The following is a 25,162-nucleotide window of genomic DNA, read 5'->3' on the forward strand; positions in this document are numbered from 1 at the left end:
GGTACCGACAGGTAACTAATGATCCAGCATGGAGCAGGCCATGTGGTACCGACAGGTAACTAATGATCCAGCATGGAGCAGGCCATGTGGTACCGACAGGTAACTAATGATCCAGCATGGAGCAGGCCATGTGGTACCGACAGGTAACTAATGATCCAACATGGAGCAGGCCATGTGGTACCGACAGGTAACTAATGATCCAACATGGAGCAGGCCATGTGGTACCGACAGGTAACTAATGATCCAACATGGAGCAGGCCATGTGGTACCGACAGGTAACTGGTCTAAGGATGCAGTAACCCTAACCCCACAACATACAGTACAACTAAAACAGTAATGATGATGCAGTACAACATACAGTACAACTAAAACAGTAATGATGATGCAGTACAACATACAGTACAACTAAAACAGTGCTCACCATGCGGCAAGTCAGACGATTTGTTCAATGTGCCTCATCCTATATCACGGAAAAAGAATTATCGGATCAATGCAAGATTGATAATATATAGTCCTTACCTTGTCTATGATGTACTGCAAAAAGAATAATCCAATTATCTGATCGTCATTCCAAATACTGGTCGCGGTAGTGTGTCCCACGTTTACCACCAAAGAAAATGAACGGGCGGGCGGGGACCCTTGTCGATGCATCTGTTGTAACCGCTTGTTTTGACGGAGTGTTTAGAACCCGCCCCCACGCCGCAGCTCGGCCGAGAAAACAAACCACATCGTTTCAAATGGAGTGCAATAGCGACCGCAAGGCGTTAGGTGGCGGTAACGCACCGTTGCGGTCTCAGACACAGTGCCACTGAGTCCTACAGCACAGCAGGAAGAATTATGAATGGAAATAGCGAATAAAAGAAATAACAATCCAATAACGAGTTTACTCATTGGCAGAATTTGATTGGCGGGCTATAACGAGTTAGCTAGTTTTTGGCGTAGAAGCGGTTAATGGCCTAATCATATGGGGCGTGGTCAACATAGACCAATGAAAGAGGATATCCCTACTGAGTCCAATGGCGCCACCCGCAAGTCTCTACGACAAACGGTTCAAAAGATACAAAAACGGGGCGCAGCCTAATCATATGGGGCATGGTCAACATAGACCAATGAAAGAGGATATCCCTACTGAGTACAATGGCACAACCCGCAAGTCTCTACGACAAACGGTTCATGCTAGGGTGTCTAATGTAAGTGGTATAGTTATTAAAGGGTTTAACCCCCTGAGAGGTCATGGCTAGGTCATGGCAGTACTGGGTTGATTGACACCTCCCTTAAGTCTCATGCACACCTGCAAGCCTTAATTGATTCAAATCCTAACTGACGCAAAGCTAGAGTGTAGAGAGCATGATTGTCAAAGAAATGGCCATAAGTTGAGATAGAAATGTCCAATTCCATTTGTTTTTATATCTACGTCGAAAATTGAGATCACTGTTGCAATTTATAAAAGGTGATGGTAAAACCAAAAAAAATCAGTTTCTACACTCTAGTTCTGAACATTCCGCCATTCATTCCTATGGACCCAAATTGCCCTTTTATAGTTGATTTGTAGCCAAACGGTGTGGTGAAACTCTCCAAAAAGTAATAGCAACTCGAGTTGGACCAAGCCGGTCGTTTTGATACCTTAAACTTGTGTGTGGTGCGAAAGCTCTGGGAGGAGTTAGCGGAGGAGATCGGCGGAATAAAGAATAAATATAGATATAGTATAGATTACAAGAGTGTGGGTGACGGGTCAGAGAAAATTTCAAAGCACTAGAAATTGCGAATATCAATTTTTTTACCAAATTCTGAATTGCCCAAAATTTTCGGCATTTATGAAAAATCCTCTCCGCCGAGATGAGGCAGTTTACCCACCTTTTCGAGCCTTTTGTTCTCCCGCTCACAGGAGCTCCGAGAGTTAATGAGGCTATTATTATTATTATTATTATTATTATTATTATTATTATTATTATTATTATTATTATTATTATTATTATTATTATTATTATTATTATTATTATTTTGTAACAAGATAGCCTACATAGAACATAAATAGTCTGTTAGGCGAGTCAATATATGGTTTAACCCCAAAAAAATGTATACAAAAGGTTTTTCAATGGATTCTGGTAGTATTGGGCGTGCTAAATAACATACTAAAAGTCGACCAAAATCGACCCCTCCGAAAGCCGTCATTTCCAAGATGGCGTCCCAGATGGCACCGGGACGATTAAAATGGCTATATCTCAAATTAAGAAAATGGTGCAAAGGATTTCTCAACTGATTCTGGTACCTCTGGGCATGCTCACTAACATACTAAAAATCTAAGAAAATACACCTTCCAGAAAGGCTTCATTTTCAAGATGGCTTCCAAAATTGCGGCTGGCCAAGCTTAAAATGGCTATATATATGTCAATATAAAAATTATATAAATGATTTTGTCATTTGATTCTGGTACCCCAAGTACCCCTAGACATACTTAGGAACATACTAAAGTTTTAGGGAAATACACCTTCCGAAGAGGCTTAATTTTCAAAATGGTGTCCAAAATGACGACTGGGAGCTTAGAATGCCTGTATCTCAAATGGGAAAACATTTCTAAAGGATTTATAAATTGATTCTGGCACCTCTATACATTAATAACGAGCAAAATATCTAGCTAAATATATCTGCTAGGAATGCATAATTTGCATCATCAAAATGGCTGTCTGTAGCTTATTTTGGCTAAAATTAAAATTGGTTATTATATTCAACCTAGAAAGCTGGCTTTGGTGTTGACCACAAAATAAATGACCCACTTATTGTGGTCTTTAGGCCTACTCATCATCATCTTCAGGATCCTCTGGGAGAAACTTGTTATGTGGATTGTCACATTCATGAAGTTGACATGGTCCACAGACAGTAGTACAAGGTAGTCCATATTTTCTGCATGAGCAGCGAAGTGTCTTGCAGGCAGTGGTACAGTTACAATGAATGACCTTCAAGAGACTGTCTGGAGCAGCATTCATTGTTGACATGAGTGGGACAAATCTATTGTCCTGCAGGTTCCAGCCCCAGTCTAGAGCATCTATACCATCATCTGTTCCCATCCAGACCATGACCTGGTAGTATGCTCTACGACAGTGGAATTTGGTAGCAGATTCAGTTGGTGGTAGACGTTCAGGCGTTACCGTTGATGAAGCTGAGACAACCTTCTTGCTGAAAATGTTATATCTCATTTTTGCAAGCGAATCTGTGCACTTTCCACCAAAAAAGACGGTGCCATTGCTTGGCACCCAAGGTCATCGATCACATCTGTTGTCTGGTTTGGTACAGTGAATGCATTGGCACAAGCCTGAAGGACAGGATCCCCTTTTACAAGTTTTTGGAATGCTGTCTTTTTGCCAACTCCGAAGATCCGGGAAGTTGTGTCACAGCCAGTCACAGCATGGATGAACAGCAACTGAGAACACACATCCTGTCCGAGTACTTCTTTCAAATGGTTTATGGCGTACACTTTAAAACTGCCATCAGCTTTCGACTTGTCTGATCTGAAATAAAGGCCCTTGCTATCTCTCTGTGCATAGTAAAGAAGTAAGACGAGGAGATCAGTATCTTCTCCAATCAGCGTCGTGGTGTGAAGAAGAGATGATCCCACTGCGGCCCTTACTATGTCTACATCAGCATCTCCAAGTGAATTGACCACAGTGCAATCCCGTTCTTTCAGTTCATCACTTATCATGTGGATCAGTTTCTGTTTATTCAGATCTCTTGACAGGAACTCCTCCTTCTTACCTGAGAACTCTGTCTCAGCAGTGAAGTTGACAATGGGATGAATATTGTTTCCTCTTCTTTGATGTGGGTTGTATTTAATGGATGGCCCATCCTCATAGCCATCAAACACAATGGTTGTAGCTGAGCCATAATGTTGGATGGTGAAGTCTGCATATGACTGTGCAATTTTACCATAGCTTTGTCCGTGCTTCCATTGTATTCGGTGAAGGAGTGAACCACCATCAAGAACATAATGCTCCGTTTCTGGTACAGAATCTAGGATTGCATCACTTGCATGATCACAGATCGCGTGCGCTAGTTGTGGTCAGCTTTGCGGAAGACGTTTCCGGCTTCAAAGAGGGCAGGAGGGAAAGGACTGAGTTCGTAACGCATAACCTCCTCCAATGACAGCTCTCCAGTTTGGGAGACAATAAGGAAACGTTGAAAAAGAAGTGCAGAATCAATGATTCGATCAGGAGCAACCTTGATAGACGATTTTTGTCCAAGGGTTATGGCTTTATCCTTTCTACTAAATGAAAATGTGAATGCCGGCTGTCCGATCATTTTGTGCATGATGTTGCGTCCAACAGAGTCATAATCATGCACGTTCACTCCATCCTCAGCGACAACACCTGTAACAACATTCCTTAAAGAAGAGTCTGGAGAGAAAGGTGAACATATAGCAAGTTTTGAAGTGATCTTCTCCAGGTCAGCAGCATCCCTTTTCATCCTTGCCTCTGTTGAATCCTTGTGCTGTTCTGATGTTGTGTATGTCTGGTTTGAGAACTCCTGCATTGCGGTGTTATACTCTGATGTTATGCCCTTTGACATTGTCCAAAGGGATCTCTGATTGTCGGTCATTCCACTTCCATGTGTCATCCCTCCTGTAGTCTTCAATGACCTCATCAATGTTGTTTCGATTACAAGATCTGAGCTGAGGCCTGCCCATGATTGGCTGCTGCGACGGATAACATGAAAACCCTTTTCAAATTGTCTGAAGACATCTGGGTGGTTGATGTGAAGCTGACTCATCTCTTGGACATAAAAGTGTGCCGATTTCAAGTAATTGTAATGCCCAGCCGCAGCGAATATCGGCATGCATTCAGAAACAGTGCGTAGGTGCAAAAGCCAGGAACCTGTGCGATCTGCTGTTATCAGTGACCTAGCAACTTCTAACATGTGTTGGTAATTTAGCCACAACTGACTAGTTTTGGATCTAGCACACAGTTCCATCTTCCTTTTTCCCAGCTCTTCATTTATTGTAATGAGGGTCTCTGATGTGAACACTGTTTCCAATGGCATTTCACCCTTAACTATTGAGGTATACATTGCTTCAGACTGTTCAACCATTGCTGCAAATTCATGACTATCATCTACCATTTCTGATATTATCATGCGGTTAAGACATTTGTCAACCAGAAGATGGCCATGGAATGCTCTCTGAACTGATTTGCCTGTCATCATATGGGCTACTGAGTTCTCCCCATAGACTACCCCTAGAATGTCCTTAAATCCTGTACCGTCCATCAGTGTACCAATTGCTCCTAGCAAATTCATAAATGTGTGAAATCCTCCTAGGAGCAGGACAAAGGACTTGAGGTGACTGCACTGTGGTGAATCTAGGATTATCTCTGCTGCTTTCCAATATAGGGGTTGGTCAAATGTAACTACTGGGGCAAGGTGGTGTTTGGATGCCAGACCACAAATGAACTCCAGTGTTGACAGAATGCATGTTTTGTCTCCGGAGTACATGTCTATCATTGGTAAGTATCTCACTGAAGACTGCCCTGGATGTTCATCTCCCTTATGAATAATGTGCATCATCCCCTGCCAACCAGGTGCAGGCTGTTTGAAATTGAACGATAACTCCCAAAGCAGATCAACCATCTTGTTACATTCTGCGAGTCTTGGAAGTTCTTTAAATGTGGTGTCTCTGCAAAAGTGTTTGGCAAAGTGATAATCTATTATCACAACTTTTGACCTCTGCACAAGATTCAGTTCATTAATTCTGAACCTCGGAATCCTTTGGTCTGTCTTCTGTCCTGGTGTCAAGGCAGCTATCATGCCCATCCCATGAAATGTCCCTTTCCCATCAATTGTTAGAATATTATGATCTACATTGTCTGCAGCAAATAAGACGGTCGTGTTCAACACATCAATATCCTTACCAAGCATGTTTGGTGCAGTACAATTTGCAGCATTCATTTCAAACCTCTGCAGTTCAGAATAGGAAGAGCAGAATCCCATCTTATTCAGCATATCTACAATGAACCGAGACCGGTTTAAGTGGTGCATTTGCACTGCTAGGCCAATTTGCAAAGGGGCAAGGACAGCTCGTGGTCGGACTGCCTGTATGATTGCGTGGCCAATACTAGCAATTTTCTGCTCTGTCTCTTTACCGACAAACAAAGCTTTTAACACAATGTGGAGTGATTGTGGAATATAATCAAGGGCATTCTGTAGTTTTAGTGTCTCTGTAGTCGGGTACTCATTAACAGGTGGAACATTAGTCATTATGTCACTTTTTATGAGTTTTGCAGCTGTTTCAAGTAAGTGTCTCTTCTCAGACTCTTCATCACTGTTTTGTGTTGTGTTGTTATAGTAGGATCTGAGTATGTCTGATGTTTTCTCTCTTATTGTAACAATACAATCCAAGCCATCTCCTTCTGCAATAAATATGCTATTTGCATATCTTTGCATCAGCAATGTTTTTAGGTATTGATTACTATATGGGCTGGAATCGGCCTTAGACAAATACTCTTGCATTTTACACCTAAGTGCAGAAACGGTCAGCTGTCCATCATCATTCGTTTCAAAGTAAGCACACATTTTTGAGAAGGCTTGTTCTTGGTCCTCATTCTTTGGCCTTCCAGACTTTCTCTGCTTTGGATTACAATCAGGCTGAAATTCCATGGGAACATCACGGTCACACCGGAAATGTGTGCTACAAGCATTATGATACACACAGTCTGCAGCATGTAGATCACTATTATAGTATTCAATTCTACCTTTGACTTTGAATGACCACTCATCATTTCGTTTATCACAGCTTTGCAATATAGACTTTGCAAAGTTGTCTGTTTTCACGTAACTGTAGTCGGCACGTCCTTCATGAACATTTGTGCCGCAGAAAAGGCAATCAGTTTGGCTATTGAATAGAGCTTCAGACTGCCTAGTACTAGTCCTTTTATTAGTGGTACTTGATTCACCGCTCTGTTTCCTCTGTAAATGTAAATCAATATCTCGGCTATGTATGTACATTTTGCGGCATTCTGAATGTACTTTCATGCCAGCAGTCGCATGAACAGTGTCACCTCTTTTAACACTAGCTTTATTGATCCCATCAGCACCTTTTTGACGAATCTCAACAAAATCACTTCCATCTTCCAATTTACAAATGGGACAGATCTGGGCACTGAATTCACTCATCACTTTAGAAATCAGATAATGGTCAAAAAGAAGGATTCAACTATGCTAGCTTGAGAGCTGGAGAGTGCAAACACCTCTGGCAAAGACTAGGATGAAACTGGGGCTTAAATAACACTGCCAGGCCAGACACGCCCAGGCATGCCCAAACACAGGACTAGGTCAGAAAAGAAAGAAAGAAACTGATTCAGAAAAAGAAGGCTTCAACTATGGTAGTTTGGGAGCTGGAGAGTGCAAACACCTCTAACTATAACAACTATAATGGTCAAAAAGAAGGCTTCAACTATGCTAGCTTGAGAGCTGAGAGTGCAAACACCTCTGTCAAAGACTAGAATGAAACTGGGGCTTAAATAACACTGCCAGGTCAGACACGCCCAGGCATGCCCAAACACAGGACTAGGTCAGAAAAGAAAGAAAGAAACTGATTCAGAAAAAGAAGGCTTCAACTATGGTAGTTTGGGAGCTGGAGAGTGCAAACACCTCTAACTATAACAACTATAATGGTCAAAAAGAAGGCTTCAACTATGCTAGCTTGAGAGCTGAGAGTGCAAACACCTGTCAAAGACTAGAATGAAACTGGGGCTTAAATAACACTGCCAGGTCAGACACGCCCAGGCATGCCCAAACACAGGACTAGGTCAGAAAAGAAAGAAAGAAACTGATTCAGAAAAAGAAGGCTTCAACTATGGTAGTTTGGGAGCTGGAGAGTGCAAACACCTCTAACTATAACAACTATAATGGTCAAAAAGAAGGCTTCAACTATGCTAGCTTGAGAGCTGGAGAGTGCAAACACCTCTGGCAAAGACTAGGATGAAACTGGGGCTTAAATAACACTGCCAGGCCAGACACGCCCAGGCATGCCCAAACACAGGACTAGGTCAGAAAAGAAAGAAAGAAACTGATTCAGAAAAAGAAGGCTTCAACTATGGTAGTTTGGGAGCTGGAGAGTGCAAACACCTCTAACTATAACAACTATAATGGTCAAAAAGAAGGCTTCAACTATGCTAGCTTGAGAGCTGAGAGTGCAAACACCTCTGTCAAAGACTAGAATGAAACTGGGGCTTAAATAACACTGCCAGGTCAGACACGCCCAGGCATGCCCAAACACAGGACTAGGTCAGAAAAGAAAGAAAGAAACTGATTCAGAAAAAGAAGGCTTCAACTATGGTAGTTTGGGAGCTGGAGAGTGCAAACACCTCTAACTATAACAACTATAATGGTCAAAAAGAAGGCTTCAACTATGCTAGCTTGAGAGCTGAGAGTGCAAACACCTGTCAAAGACTAGAATGAAACTGGGGCTTAAATAACACTGCCAGGTCAGACACGCCCAGGCATGCCCAAACGCGTGTACCGGTTCCGCAACAGTAAGTGACTTCCGGGTAGGCCTGATTGGCCCCGACAGGCACGTGACGCGGCAAACTCAGGACGCGCAACGAGGCTGCTGAGAGCTGTCGCGCGGAAATAGGCTGTCTATTGCCATTCTCTAACACAAACTCTAACCTTAACCAGCTCCTTAACAGCGCCTAAACTTAACCGTTCTAACCTTAACCAACTCCGAAACAATGCCTAACCTTAACCTTAACCTTAACCATGCCTAACCTTAACCATAGAAAGAATATTGCCATTCTCTAACACAAACTCTAACCTTAACCAGCTCCTTAACAGCGCCTAAACTTAACCGTTCTAACCTTAACCAACTCCGAAACAATGCCTAACCTTAACCTTAACCATGCCTAACCTTAACCGGCGAAAGAATACACGTTAAAAAAAAAATCACGTTAAAAAAAATAAATTCGATGGGATTCGAACTCGTCAACAACGGACCGCAGGATCGCAGGACCGCTGCTCTGCGAGGTGAGCTAAAGCGCTGAATGAGAGTCATAGCGGATTTGGACGGTTACATCATTCCGCAAGCTCTGCCGCGCGGCAGAGAAAGTTGCGCGTCACGTGCCTGTCGGGGCCAATCAGGCCTACCCCGGAAGTCACTTACTGTTGCGGAACAGTTACACGCTGCCCAAACACAGGACTAGGTCAGAAAAGAAAGAAAGAAACTGATTCAGAAAAAGAAGGCTTCAACTATGGTAGTTTGGGAGCTGGAGAGTGCAAACACCTCTAACTATAACAACTATAATGGTCAAAAAGAAGGCTTCAACTATGCTAGCTTGAGAGCTGGAGAGTGCAAACACCTTTTTTAGTAAGCTATTTGTATTTGTATAGTCATTTTAAGCTCCTGGGCGCCAGTTTGGACGCCATCTTGAAAATGATGCCTTTCCGGAAGGTGTATTTTCCTAGATTTTTAGTATGTTAGTGAACATGCCCAGAGGTACCAGAATCAGTTGAGAAATCCTTTGCACCATATTCTCAATTTTAGATATAGCCATTTTAATATCTCCACCGCCATCTGGGACGCCATCTTGGAAATGGGGATTTTGGTCGACTTTTAGTATGTTATTTAGCACGCCCAATACTATCGGAATCCATCGAAAAACCTTTTGTATCAATTTTTTTTGGGTTAAGTGCTTTTTTTTCATAGATTGACTCGCCTATGTCTCAGACTGACTCACATGCATGGTCCCGATTCCAGCCTGAGGAATCTCCCCGAATTCACTTTCCACCAGTCAGTCAGATTTGTATCCAGGGATGGGGAATCATAGACATATATAAAGGTGGGAATGGCTTCTTTCAACTGTTATGTGAGGTGGTCAGCCATATGTCGACCCGCTAAACTTCTTCTAACGTTAGTTAGCAACACCGCAGTGGTGACTCGCCAGTCCTCGGTGTAGCTCGATGCGTGAGGTGGTTGTGCCTCTGGGTGGGATATGGCATGCTGGCAGGTGTATCATTTGCCAAAATCCTTTGCCGTCAACCATATCGATCATGTCGTTTTTGATAAATGCACAGACTGGCTTGGGTTATTTTTTCAAAATCAATGTTTCTCTTAGCCTGCTTAACTTAGTTTCCAGACACGGAGGTAGTCGCTTCCTTGTCATAGATATATTGCGCCCTCTATCTGATCATTGAAAAATGCTTTAAAAATACACCATTCTACTGACTGCTACAATGTAATAAGAGACGGACAACATTGTAACATATCATTGTTTGATCGAGTAAATGTCATGTGTTCGAGTAAAATGATCAAGCAATCGATCTTGGATTAATTAAGCTGCTGCTTTGTGCCTCTTCAGGAACCGGACTCCCGGCTGTGGCCCTATGTTTACCCCAACAAGTACCCAGAGGCCCCCAAGCCCACGGACGACGAGCGCTGGAAAGAGGACCGGGAGAGAGAGAGGGATCGAGACAGGAAGGGCAAGGAGGAGAGGCCGCGGCCTAAGGATGGCCCCTTGAAAGACGAGGGCAAGGAGGCCCGGACTCATCCACCCTCGGAGGAGCACCGTGGGGGGGGGAAGGACCGGACTCAGCTGCCCTCGGAGGAGCACCGCGCGGGGGGGAAGGACCGGACTCAGCCGCTCTTGGAGGAGCACCGCGGGGGGGGGAATGATCAGACTCAGCTGCTCTCGGAGGAGCACCGAGGGGGGGGGAAGGACCGGACTCAACCGCTCTTGGAGGAGCACCGCGGGGGGGGGAAGGATCGGACTCAGCTGCCCTCGGAGGAGCACCGTGGGGGGGGCAAGGACCGGACTCAGCTGCACTCGGAGGAGCACCGCGGGGGCGGGAAGGACCGGACTCAGCCGCTCTTCGAGGAGCACCGCGGGGGCGGGAAGGACCGGACTCAACCACTCTTCGAGGAGCACCGTGGGGGCGGGAAGGACCGGACTCAACCACTCTTGGAGGAGCACCGAGGGGGCGGGAAGGACCGGACTCAACCACTCTTGGAGGAGCACCGCGGGGGCGGGAAGGACCGGACTCAACCACTCTTCGAGGAGCACCGTGGGGGCGGGAAGGACCGGACTCAACCACTCTTCGAGGAGCACCGCGGGGGCGGGAAGGACCGGACTCAACCACTCTTGGAGGAGCACCGCGGGGGCGGGAAGGACCGGACTCAGCCGCTCTTGGAGGAGCACCGCAGGGGCGGGAAGGACCGGACTCAGCCGCTCTTGGAGGAGCACCGCGGGGGCGGGAAGGACCGGACTCCACCACTCTTCGAGGAGCACCGTGGGGGCGGGAAGGACCGGACTCAACTGCTCTTGGAGGAGCACCGCGGGGGCGGGAAGGACCGGACTCAACCACTCTTGGAGGAGCACCGCGGGGGCGGGAAGGACCGGACTCAGACGTTCTTGGAGGAGCACCGCGGGGGCGGGAAGGACCGGACTCAGCCGCTCTTGGAGGAGCACCGTGGGGGCGGGAAGGACCGGACTCAGCCGCTCTTGGAGGAGCACCGTGGGGGCGGGAAGGACCCCCGTGCTCACATGCAGTTCTCCCCGCTGGCACAGCACCAGGGCTACCTGCCCTACATGCATGGAGCCTACGCCTACAGCCAGGGCTACGACCCCAGCCACCCGGGGTACCGCGGCATGCCCTCCGTCATGATGCAGAACTACCCCGGTAACCTACGTTTACTGCTTCTGCTGCTGAAACAAATGGGTTGAATCTCTGCATTATTCGTAATATATGGTCCATTTCATTCAACGTCACTGATGAGTTTGAATGCATGTTTTTCTCTCCCCCTCCCCCCCAGGTGCCTACCTCTCAGCGGGCTACTCCTTCCCCCCGTACGGCGGTAAGATGCCCCCGGGGGAGGAGGGCGGCGACAAGGGCTCCCGTGCCAGTCCTACGGTCTCCAGCAAGCAGGTGCCCGAGTCCAAAGCCCTGGACATCCTCCACCAGCACGCCAGCCAGTACAAGAGCCAGTCACCCAACGACAAGACCCCCCACGAACGAGAGCGTGTAGGCGGGGAGCGGGACATGGAGCGGCCACGCTTGTCGCCCTCGCAGCGCATCATGCCTTCACATCACCACCTGAGCTTCCCACTACTCTCTGGACAGTACGACCTCTCGTACGCCACAGGTGAGCTGTGTGCCTGGCTGCCATGTTGAATAACACCATGCAAAAAATTACCTCACCAGACATAAGAAACTGCCACTGAGCTCGTTCAGTACCTTCTTGAGATCACGTGTAAAAAAAATCTAAGGAAATTTATAACGGGAAGATGATTAAACAGAAGGTTTTGTATATACAGTACTGAATTCTGCCATCCGGACCCATGCAATTTGAAATATTATTATAGAATATGAGGCCTATAAATGACCTTATTATAGCCAACTTGCACATCTATGGATCTGGCCAAATCTCCTCTTTCAAATGGCAGAGTTCAATTTGGATTTACTGTAGTATCACCAGGGGTGCAAGAAGAACAGAGAATGAAATCTACTGTATGTACAGTAGGTTTTTTATTCTTGCAACAGCTCCGCCATTTTTAAACTGATTTCAAATCGGATGGTTGCTAAATGCTCAAAATAGAGGAGACAAACTAACTGTGCTCCAATATATGCCAATAACGTTCAGTTTTGTGGTATATAATCCAGAGTAATAAGAGAATAAAAAAAATCATAAGCAAGTCATTTGTTTGAAGGGAGCTAGAGGCCGTTGGGAAGTGTAGTTTAAAAAAATGATAACGCTCATTGAAAGCTCTGGATGTCCTCTTCTCAAAATGACTCAAATCGCGGATTTTCACAATCAAAACAACACATTTCAAAAACTAAAATCTCACTAATAACACTTTAACCTGAAAATATACACTATGACTGCTGTTGTGACATGGTTAAGATGGTTACTCTTGAAAACATTTGAAAAAGAAATACCCTCTAGCAGGGAGCGAAATAAACTTTTTGACTCACCGGCCAGTGGCGGGTAGATGGGAAGAGTCTACCCGCCAAGCATATTTCTTACCTGCCAAAATTTTTTTGATTAAAAAAAAATATATATATATTTTATATAAAAAAACATTTTTAAATAAAATATATATTATATAATCATACTTGTAGTTGTATTATCTGCGAGACATCGCCACCACGCAATAAGTCAAAATGCTTGCTATCTGCAAACAGCTCCACTGTCTGTGTGTATACTTGAGTAGCCTCCAGCTCCAGCAAGGATTCTCCGGCCCTGCAGCTAGACCCTATATTCAGCTAGACCCTACATTCAGCATGCAAGGATTCTCCGGCGATGCAGCTGGACCTATTTATAACGTTACCGTTCTTTTGTCAAATCACATTCAACATGCCCTCAGCTAGAATACGCATTCAATCAATGTTATAAGACATTGATATCAGGAGCTATCTGTAGCTACTGCTAGCCCGGTAGATAACGTTAAGACAATTTAGTTTACTGGGACAGATGGATCAACGTGAGCTAGCTAAGCTAGCTAACGAGGGACCGGAGGTATTATGCACTCGAGTAGACTATTGCTGGAGCATTTGTTGATATCAGCAGCTATCAGTAGCTAGCCAGCTAGATACCGTTAGATAATGCCTCGTCATGTATTAAACTAAAAGTGAATAGTTGACTGGGTCATTGTTTAAACAGTAACGTTAGCTCTTGGAGGTCCGATATAGACTAGAGCAGATGGAAGTAAACAAGCCAAATGATAGCTTCCGATTGGTCATTTGCTTTTTTTCCTCATGAAACCAGTTACGTCACTCTACTGTGATTGGACCGTTGACTTGAGTGCGATGTGGGACTTGTAGTTTTTTAACGATCTCGCGGCGGAGAAAAAAAAGACGAGCGGCTATAATCTGTACTCGCACAAGAGTATCGTTATGAAGTTATGAACTACACGTCTACACGCCACACGGCGGTCAGCCCTCTAAGTGTCATGCGCCAAAGGTAAAAACAGCCCGCCCCTGGCGGGCGGCGGGCTTTAGTTTCGGTCCCTGCTCTCTAGCTACCGCTAGGGTTGGGCATCGTTTGGATTTGAACGATTCCGGTTCCGATTCCGATTCTCCATATCGATTCCTGTTCTGAACGATTCTCGATTCAGATTCTTTGAGGTGCAGGTCACAGCTTATTTCGCAGGAGAATTTTTTTTTTTTTTTTTATTTTACATTTTTTTCATACTATTCACATTTTCAGTTGACTTGATACAGTTTAATTTGTTTGCTGTACTGTAACTAGGGTATTAATTAACAAAGTAAAAAAAATAAAAATAAAAATTAAGAATCGAAATGCAGGTATGTTACTTCCGGTTCCAGAACCGGAAGTTAGGAACCGGTTCCTAATTAGAACCGGTTTTCGGTGCCCAACCCTAGCTACCGCCCCCTCTCACTGATCAACACAGATATTAAAATAATAACTAAAGCGCTAACCACCAGACTGGAAACAGTCATATCCACCTTAATTCACCCCGATCAAACAGGATTTATTAACACATTGGTTGCCAACAACGAGATTTCTCGTTATTGGCCGCCATGCGTTGGTTGCCAATAATGAGATTTCTCGTTATTTAATCGTTATTTCTTTTATTAGCGATATCCATTCATTTTTCATCCGTCCAGCCTGACGTTATCATTGGGAAAGGCTCTGAGCTTGAAAAGGGCAAATACCGCCCCCTATCGTCTCCCGGATGGTAATGCACATCATTGGATTGGATTGGATTGAGTTAGGGCTGGGCGATAAAACGATAACGATAATTATCGCGATATATTTTAATAATCGATATCGGGAAGAAATTTTTTCGAAAAAAATAAATATCGAGAGACAGTGGACAGACTTGTCTTTCTTGCATGCAACTTAAAGTAATGGCTTTGCTTGTCCAAATGACTATACTGACCAAATTGAGATTTATTTTTCTCTTGTCCATTTATTTTGTTTGCTTTCTAATTTAATACAGTTTGAAACCGTCTGTACACAGTAGGCTATGTGTGCTAGCAGAGCTAGTCTCCAGTCACGGTGCACATGTGCGGTGGTTTGTCCACCAAAAAAGCGCCAAAAGATAGAAAAGAAACTAGCAGAGCCAGACCTGGAGCCACAGCCAGCAGAGAAGCTGGTTTACTTTCGCTTTTAAACCAGCTGCAGCCTGAGAACTGGAGTGTGAGGGGATGTAACACTAAAGATGGCGGCAACGACAAAGAATTGCTGCAAAATAAACATACATATGTTGTTTTAAAAAAATATATATATATATATATTTATTAAAAAAAAATATTATACTTATAACAATATCGATAATTATCGATATCGAGTGATATGATAACATTATCATATCGTTATCACAATATCATTTTTGGCCATATCGCCCAGCCCTAGATTGAGTGAAAAAGTGCATCAGAGAAAAACTCCTGAATCTGTTACCAGATTCCCTGCCGAGGCTCGGAGCAGCTTTCGATTATGCGTTTTGGACTATAACGTTGGATCAATAAACGCGATCAATATTTGGAATTGTGATCAGGAATTGGATTCATCTTTTTGAAGAACATCTGATCTGAGGTAAGGAATCTATGTTACCAGTTTTGGGTTAATCAGAGTTGTTTTTCACAGATTTCACAATGTGTGTGTGTGGCGTTAGGCGCTGAGCACGGCACGAATAAATTATTTTTCAGCCCGCTTTTGTATCGTGCATCAGAACACAAATCCTCTCAATAATCTAGCGTTTATTTGAAAACGATTCATAAATCAGCCAGAAAATGACAACGTGTTTTGTGTATTCCAGTAAATGGCTATTTTCGCGGAATTTCTCTGAAATTACTAGAACTCTCCGAAACTATACTCGTATTCAAAGCGGTATAAAACGGAAATGTACTGATGAAAAAACAATCCGTTTCGTACATGTTGACTGCAAGCAAGTCATTGATAAGCGACGGGTGTATTAGACACATAGCCATAATTTAAGATATAGTTTAATCGCTCGCAAATGTGCTCGTCCTCCCATTGATTAACGTGGTGGCATCCAAGCGATGAATCGTCATATCCGGCTGGCAACCAATGTGTTAAAGGACGCCTTGTGTCAAATAACATGTGCAGATTATTCCATCTAATGAATATAACCAAATAACAAAACCTCTATGTAATAATCACCTCACTAGATGCAGAAAAAGCTTTATATAGTCAACTGGTCATTTTTATTCCGGACATTACAAAAATTTGGTTTTGGAGAGTCGTTTATTCACTGGATTAAAACACTATACACGTCACCCAGGGCCACTGTTACTACTAACGGACTAACATCACACAACTTCACAGGGGAACCAGGCAGGGATGTCCACTCTCCCCCTCTCTTTTTGCCCTTTTTATTGAACCTCTTGCAGCAGCAATCAGACAAAATGATGATATCAAAGGAATCATTACACACAATACTCACCATAAGATCAGCCTCTATGCAGATGATGTGTTGTTATACCTACAGGAACCAACCTACAAGCAACTACCAAACGCATATACTCCTTCTCTAAAATATCAGACTACGCTATAAATTGGTCGAAGTCAATAATATTGCCATTGCGGGGGGTGATAGGAGTCCTGCAGCTCAGAGCCCATCCTCCCCCTTCCCAAAAATGTCTTATCTATTCACTATGATCCCAACCCAGCCTACCACCAACTGGTTCAGCTCTCTGGACTCCATCATTATTAAGTTTTACTGGAAGAATAAAAAAGCAAGAATTAATTTAACCACCCTTCAAAAAAACTAAAACCAAGGAGGACTTGAAGCACCTAACTTTCTACTATCTGGCCAACCAATTAATATACATCTACAAATGGATTCACCCTACCCAACAATACAACCCTTGGGAAGACATTGAGAAGGACGTCTGCATGGAAATCTCACCACAAGATCTGCCATTCCTTAGCGCAAGCATAAAACATCACCGTTGTTTTAGGAATACAGTCATTTCCACAACTCTGACAACCTGGTGGAAAGCCAACAAAATCACTGGTAACACACTAACCCCCTGTAAATACACCCCAATCTGGCACAACCCTGACTTTCAACTTGGCAAATCACCCATATACTTCCCAGCTTGGAAACAAAAAGGCATAACTCATCTTCACCACATCTTCACAGACAACAGCCTAATCACTTCTCAAGATTTGACTGAAGGATACGGCATTGGGACAGACCAACACTTCCAATTTCTACAGCTGAAATCCATTTTGAAATCTAAAATTAACACTACACAAAATGATCTTGAACCACCTCCAATTATATTAGCAGTGAATAAAATAACATCACAGAAGAAAATATTCTCAAAAATATACAAAATACTGGCAAGCGCAGACACTACATTCCATCTCCCCTTCACAAAATGGGAACAGGACTTGGCTTTCTCTCCCAATGCCGTATCCTGGGAACAAATTTGCACCAACACATTCACAATGACTAACAACACTAACCTTCAATTAATCCAATATGAGGTGTTACACAGAATACATATCACACAGCACAGGATGTTTCAAATGGCATTTGCAAGCACAGATGTATGCTCCCATTGCACCCTCAACACCCCAGACAACTATTTCCATGCCACCTGGCTCTGCGCACCTGTTCAAGACTTCTGGAATTCCGTCATCAATACACTATCCCGGGTCATGAGCTGCAGCATTCCTCTCTCCCCCTCCCTCTGCCTACTTGGGGATACTACTGCTATCAATTTATTAGTCCAGAACACCAAACCCCTGCTAGTTTCTCTAGCTGTCGCCAAGAAAACTATCCTCTTAAACTGGAAGACAAGAAAAAATGTGAATACTGGGCAATGGTTGGGCCTTCTCTCAAATTACATATCACAGGAAACAATCTCAACAGGATCACATCAAAGTCTCACAATTTAATAGCATCTGGGAATTGCTTGTGGATAATCTGAGATTGACCTGTGGGCCATCCACTCCACAACCCACCCTTCTCTCAATCCCCCTCCTCACCCCCTACTTTACTTACTCCCCTCTCTGCCCCCCCCCCCTTTCCCTTGTCATGTGTATTCGTTGTTGTCCTTCATTGTCCTTAGTTGTAATTTGTTTGTCAATGTCTAGTCTGAGTCCCCCCCTCCGAGAGGACAATGAAATGTTTTATTTTACTATTTTTTACAATTTTTTTATTTTATTTAGCACTGTAAATAGTTAAAATGTATAATAAATAATAAAGTTCTCCCCCAAAGATGGGGGGTGGATGGAGTGCCCTCAAAAAAGGGCCGGGAGTAAAAAAAAAAAAAAAAATAATAATAATAATAATAATGTCAGACAGTCTAGAGCAGGGGTCTCAAAATCGCGGGCCAATTGCGGCCCGCTGGGTGATATTTTGCGGCCCCCTACTTGACATCAAAGTTTAGTGTTAGTGTGGCCCGCGCACAACTTTTTGCTGCGTCGTTGCGCAAGTTGGATGTTTTATTTATTTTATCACTTGTAGGCTACCATAGCGCAGGCTCATGACAGCAACGTTACGTTAGTGACTTGGTTGAAACGTGATTCCGGAGTGATACCAAGTGGAAGGAAAATATATATCTCCGCTATCTCCTCTGCAAGCAGTGCTCTGCCTGTCCAGCTGCACTGCTCCTGGCTCTGTCTGTCTACTCTGGTCCAATCACATTCAGCGTCCCGTCAGCGTTTTTTCCCCCCACCCACAGTCTGCGAATCAGAGTAGGGCGGGTTTTCACGGAATGCGTGTTGTCTCTTTCAAAGAGTCCGAGCGAGAGTTGACAGCACATCTACAGGTAGTCTAATCTGCAGGTACTGTAGTTTCGCCAGCAGGCAGTTAGTAGAAAGATGTGGCATGTTCAAAGATGGCCAGTAAAAGAAAAGTCGACAGTGAAAATCCCTGCAATTCAAAGGTGAATGGACTGAAAAATATGCGTGCATCCTCCCAGCACCAAACCAATGTGCCTAATTATGCCAAGAAACTGTAGCTCTTGTGAAGAGTGGCATATTTGAAACACCACTACAAAACAAAACAGTTATTTTGATGCAACCTTTCCTCAAAATTCAGTGGAACCACAAAAATAAATGGAATGAAATCATCATATCAAGCTGCAAGCAGAATTATTGTTAAATCTATGTCACAACGAGAAAAAGCAACCAAGTCCTCACTCAGTGGCATGGGTGTTGGCTAAACACAAGAAGCCATTCTCTGATGCATACATAATAAAATAATGTATGACTGAAGTGATGGAGACCATGTTTGAAGGCAAACAAAAGCAAATCCTCCTCAGATAGCACAGCAACCAGAATAACTGAAATACTGGCTGTGATAGAATAAAAAAAAAATGCACAGTGCATTTCCATAGCTGTGGATGAGTGCACTGACGCCACTGAGAATGCTCAGTTGCTGGTGTTTGTGAGGTTTTATGATGAGGCAAAGGGGTAGTTTGTTGAAGATGTATTGCGCCTGACAAACCTTAGAGGACACACAAGGGGGGAAGACATAAGAGGAAGCGCTGCCAAGTAGGTAAGAGAAGCCCATGTTCTGAAGAACTGTTCATGTTCTGAAGAACTGTTCATGTTCTGAAATGTTATTGCTAAAGATTGAGAAGATTGGATCAGTTGTCCTTTTTTTGTGGAATACTTGATGCGGCCCAGCCTCACCCAGACTCTACCTCCAGCGGCCCCCAGGCACATTGAGTTTGAGACCCCTGGTGATTTGATTTATGACGTGATGTCATTTGCGGTCCGGTGCCGCAGGGGCGGAAGAGGTTAAAGGCCTGTTGAGTTCAGTGATTGAAGTAAATAAAAGCCTGGGCTATTGATTGATCCTGCTCCTCCTCCACAGGGCTCGCCTCCGCAGCTATTGTTGCCAGTCAGCAGGCCTCTGCCCCCTCCATGTACCCCCCTGCTAGGAGGTGAGACTGGTAAGACACACACACACACACACACGTTCTGCAGTTTATGCTGCCATCTGGTGGGAATGAAAGACATGAACTATATATATATTTTTTTATTATTATGTTTTTGGTAGATTTTTATTTGTTTGTACTACCGGGCAGTCCGGTAGAGAGAGAGAGGAAGAATGGGAGACAGAGCGGGGGGAAGACACTTTACATGGGTCGCCACTTGGGTGCCCCGACATGAGCTATATTCATATTTATTTTACTTTATATGAATCTGTAGGATGGTCCTCTCTATACCAGAGGAGAAGAATACCCATGTTGCTATTTATTGTCCTCCTGTTTGAAAGTTTTTTGTCTCTTTTTGTCTTGTTTTATTTTCTATTTGATTTTTCCGCCTTTCCTGATGATTGCCGTTTGCTGTTTTTAACATGTCTGTAAAGCACGTTGTAACTTTGTTTGGAGAAGCGCTATACAAATAAATTCATTCATTCAAGGTGACGTTGGTTTCATGTTTGAAAATATTTTAAAGGGAACATATTATGTATCTTTTCAACAATGTATATTACTTCCTTGAACCTGTGTTTTTTTTGTAAAGAAACTAGTCTAAATCACATTTAAATTATTTATTAAAGACACTATTCTAAATCACATTCTAATGATTTATTAAATAAACTAGTTTAAATCACTTTTTAATGATTTATTAAAGAAACTAGTCTAAATAACTTTTTAATGATTTATTAAAGAAACTAGTCTAAATCACTTTTTAATGATTTATTTTCTAGCACCGCTTTCCTCCCATACATCGAACACAGCATATGGTGGATGTAGCAACTCAACCAACCTTTAAATCCATTATTTTAATAACAAACATTTTCTAACTGTGCAGTGCATTGGGCTGTGATGTGTTCTGGCTCCAAAGATCCACAGCTAATCGATTAATCAAAGCAAATTCATCCCATTGTGACATCATCGAGGGATGAGCAATTCTCAACAGCTTGTTTATCTTAAAACAGTACATACATTATGCCATTGTTCCTCAGCATCTAAATAACATTTTAGACTGCCAACATCACAAAGACCAGGCAAAAACATTTCCCATAACATCCTCTTTAAAGAGAGAAAAAAATATATATAAACTCCTCAAAAAAGGCTTAGCAACACAGCTAACCGTGTGGGTAGCGGCCCAAGAAAAATGGCCAAAATCCCCTGCAATATTCTTCTGTTGGTATTCACTCTTGTTTTGAGTTGCTTGGTGGATTGGATGATTGCACTCTCCCACAGTAATAAGGAAAAAACAACACATATCGGCCATGACACTGCCCCACACCATGACACTGCCCCACACCATGACACTGCCCCCGTTGAAAGGTGTCACGCGATCTGTGCAGCAATCTGCACAGCGTTCTCCACACCGGCTCCATACTTTGATCCTGCCATCCAGCTCCCGCAGACGGAACCTTGATTCATCACTGAACATGACGTTGCCCCACATTCTTAGGTTCCACTGTCGGTGCTGTCACCAGCGCAAGCGGGTCTGGCAGTGAAGGGCAGTCATTGCAGGCTTCCTGGCAGCCTTATATGCATGAAGACCGGCTATGTGCAGTCTGCTCCTCACCCTCTGATCAGAGATCAGTCTGTGGTACCGTTGTGCAAATCTTGCCTGTAAATCTCTGGAAGAAAGCCTACGGTTCCTCAGTGAAGCAAGGGTGAGGAACCGGTCTTCTTGAGGTGTCGTCTTCCTGGGACGGCCACTTCGCAGTCTGTCTTCGACTTCACCAGTCTCACGGAACTTGGTCCTAAGTTTGGAAATGGTACCAGGGCTGACGCCAAATAATGCTGCCACTCTGCATACCGGAACACCAGCTTCCAGTTGCCCTATTGCACGGGCCTTATCCTGAAGGGACAAATGTGGCATGTTTATGCTTGGAGCACACACAAACTCAACACAGTTGCAGGACCCATGCACACAAGTGCTGTCAATTAGGTGCCAATCAGGTGCCAGTCACACACCTGTGATTGGCATACACCTGCCAGCACTTGAAGCTCAAAACGAGAGTGAATACCAACAGAAGAATATTGCAGGGGATTTTGGCAAATGTTTTTGGGCCGCTACCCACACGTTTAGCTGTGTTGCTCATTCCACGAATGCACAATCCTTACAAGTTGTACTGTACCTCGTTGTAAAGGTGACTAATCAGCCTTTCCAAAGATATAAAATACAATACCAATTGGTATTATTAAAGGGGAGGAATAATCGACCGAAAGAACGTTTCCGAACTTTTGAGTTTATATATTATACTGTTTAAAAAAATATTCAACCCTTCTGTCTCTGACACACATGAAGCCTGAAGTCTCTGACACACCCTAACCCTGAAGAAGTCATCCATGAAGTTATTGTCAGTTAGTTTCAAGTTTCTTTATTATTTGTCATACAGAAATACAGAATACTTTGCATGAAATGTTTCTTTCTGTTTTGCTCCTGATAGTGTGCTAGATAACAGATAGTATAAATAAGTATAATAAGTATAAAATAGAAATTCAAGAAGTCAAGTAAAAACAGTGTAATCTACAAAATTGTTCAGTATATCTCTATATACAGTATGTACATCTGGTACAAAAATGGTGAGGTATAGCTTAGCTTGTGGTGCCACCTTGTGGTGGTGAGGTGCAATAAGGAATAAGGAATGAGAGATGTGCAATTTCCTTACCAATAATATAATAAATATAAAGTGTAAGTGTAAAGTGTGGTAAAGTGGGTGCTACAGTGTGTTGTTTATTTAAAGTGAGTGTGTGTGTGCTGTGGGTGTGTTGATGGCCTGTTATTGTTCATTGTTCAATCATTGTTCATTGAGCATCCTGATGGCCTGGGGATAGAAGCTCCTTCTGAGTCTCTCTGTGCTTGCCATGAGACTCCGGTATCGCTTGCCTGACCGCAGCAGTTCAAAGAGGCAGTTGTTTGGGTGGCTGGAGTCTTTGATTATTCTCTTAGCCTTGCCCATGCACCGCTTGTTGTAAATGTTCTGGAGAGTGGGAAGCCCCCCTCCAATTGTGCGCTCGGCTGAACGGGCCACTCTCTGTAGTCTGCTACGGTCTTGTGCGGTGCTATTCCCAAACCAGGGAATAGCACTGGTTATTGTCAACTTACTGGGATATCAGACAGTGGTCCTCTTGAGTGTTGTGTTGTCCAATCCATGTCAACCGCCTGTCACTAGAAGTGAAAGTACAGAGTACGGGTGACATTTCAGGAAGTCATGGACTTTGCACCTGACAGTAAGGACGTCACTGAAATGTCACCTGTACTCTGTACTTTAATTTCTAGTGCCAGGAAGGTGATGGTGACAACATATAGATATACACATGTACAACATATACATGTTTTACTAACCAACGCCTCCCTCTCCACCTTCCACAGGGAGACCTGATTGGTTGACATCCACCTGACCCCTGACATGTGACTGGCTCACATGAGGAAGTGCTGAAGCTCCTGTTTTCTGTTCAGACACCAGTTCAATGGTGTTGGTGTGTGTTTGATTTGTTTGCCTGGACGTCCCGGCTGCTGCGACGGTCCCTCCAGGGGGTGACTGAGGGCCTCTGGTACTGCATGGCCTGCCCGCCGCTGGGACTCTGGAGGAGGAGCGAGAGGCTGTGAGGAGGAGGAGCGAGGCTGTGAGGAGGAGGAGCCAGGCACTGTGAGGAGGAGGATCCAGGCACTGTGAGGAGGGGGAGCCAGGCACTGTGAGGAGGAGGAGCCAGGCACTGTGAGGAGGAGGAGCAAGGCTGTGAGGAGGAGGAGCGAGAGGCTGTGAGGAGGAGGAGCGAGGCTGTAAGGAGGAGGAGCCAGGCACTGTGAGGAGGAGGAGCGAGGCACTGTGAGGAGGAGGAGCGAGTCTGTGAGGAGGAGGCGCGAGGCTGTGAGGAGGAGGAGCGAGGCACTGTGAGGAGGAGGAGCCAGGCTGTGAGGAGGAGGAGCCAGGCATGGCTACTCTCTGGGATCTTACAGTCAGATACTGATGAAACATGGCTTCTCTCTGGGATCTCACAGTCAGATACTGATGAAACATGGCTTCTCTCTGGGATCTCACAGTCAGATACTGATGAAACATGGCTTCTCTCTGGGATCTTACAGTCAGATACTGATGAAACATGGCTTCTCTGGGATCTTACAGTCAGATACTGATGAAACATGGCTCCTCTCTGGGATCTCACAGTCAGATACTGATGAAACATGGCTTCTCTCTGGGATCTTACAGTCAGATACTGATGAAACATGGCTTCTCTCTGGGATCTTACAGTCAGATACTGATGAAACATGGCTTCTCTCTGGGATCTCACAGTCAGATACTGATGAAACATGGCTTCTCTCTGGGATCTTACAGTCAAATACTGATGAAACATGGCTTCTCTCTGGGATCTCACAGTCAGATACTGATGAAACATGGCTTCTCTCTGGGATCTTACAGTCAGATACTGATGAAACATGGCTTCTCTCTGGGATCTCACAGTCAGATACTGATGAAACATGGCTTCTCTCTGGGATCTTACAGTCAGATACTGATGAAACATGGCTTCTCTCTGGGATCTTACAGTCAGATACTGATGAAACATGGCTTCTCTCTGGGATCTCACAGTCAGATACTGATGAAACATGGCTTCTCTCTGGGATCTTACAGTCAGATACTGATGAAACATGGCTTCTCTCTGGGATCTTACAGTCAGATACTGATGAAACATGGCTTCTCTCTGGGATCTCACAGTCAGATACTGATGAAACATGGCTCCTCTCTGGGATCTCACAGTCAGATACTGATGAAACATGGCTCCTCTCTGGGATCTCACAGTCAGATACTGATGAAACATGGCTTCTCTCTGGGATCTTACAGTCAGATACTGATGAAACATGGCTTCTCTCTGGGATCTTACAGTCAGATACTGATGAAACATGGCTCCTCTCTGGGATATTACAACCAGCAGGAACAGGTACATTCAGATTAATGTTGTTTTGTTTTTTTGTTGTAAAAAACGTTCATCATCCGCCTACTTGAGTTCACAGAGGACAGGTTCTTTTCTCTCTTCTCTAAGACCTTACGTTGCACATTGTTCCACACGTCTACTCACATTTGTTTTCTTTCAATCTTAACATTTGTTGGATGATGCTCACAGATCGTTTTCCTCCTACAAACCTGGAACACTGAGGCCAGAACAAAGCAGATGAGGGGGGCGTGGCAGCAGGGGAGGGGGCGTGGCAACATGGGAGGGGGCGTGACAGCAGTCGAGGGGGCGTTTGCATTGGACACTTGACCCC

General features: G+C 44.1%; 1 protein-coding gene across 1 annotated transcript in view; it reads left to right on the top strand.

Moving 5' to 3' along the window:
* The window catches only part of LOC311231144 (zinc finger protein 609-like), a 246,193-nt gene extending 222,017 nt beyond the window's left edge, over positions 1-24,176 (top strand). Inside the window, exons 6-10 of the mRNA XM_084317648.1 lie at positions 10,341-10,517; positions 11,454-11,658; positions 11,792-12,121; positions 19,803-19,881; positions 23,273-24,176. Coding sequence (XP_084173774.1) covers positions 10,341-10,517; positions 11,454-11,658; positions 11,792-12,121; positions 19,803-19,876 — 786 coding nt within the window. The 3' untranslated portion in view covers positions 19,877-19,881; positions 23,273-24,176. The remainder of the gene's footprint in view (positions 1-10,340; positions 10,518-11,453; positions 11,659-11,791; positions 12,122-19,802; positions 19,882-23,272) is intronic.
* The last annotated feature ends 986 nt before the right edge of the window (positions 24,177-25,162 follow it).

The sequence above is a fragment of the Notolepis coatsorum genome (genome assembly GCF_963971535.1).
Source record: "Notolepis coatsorum genome assembly, chromosome: 6".
Lineage (NCBI taxonomy): Eukaryota > Metazoa > Chordata > Actinopteri > Aulopiformes > Paralepididae > Notolepis > Notolepis coatsorum.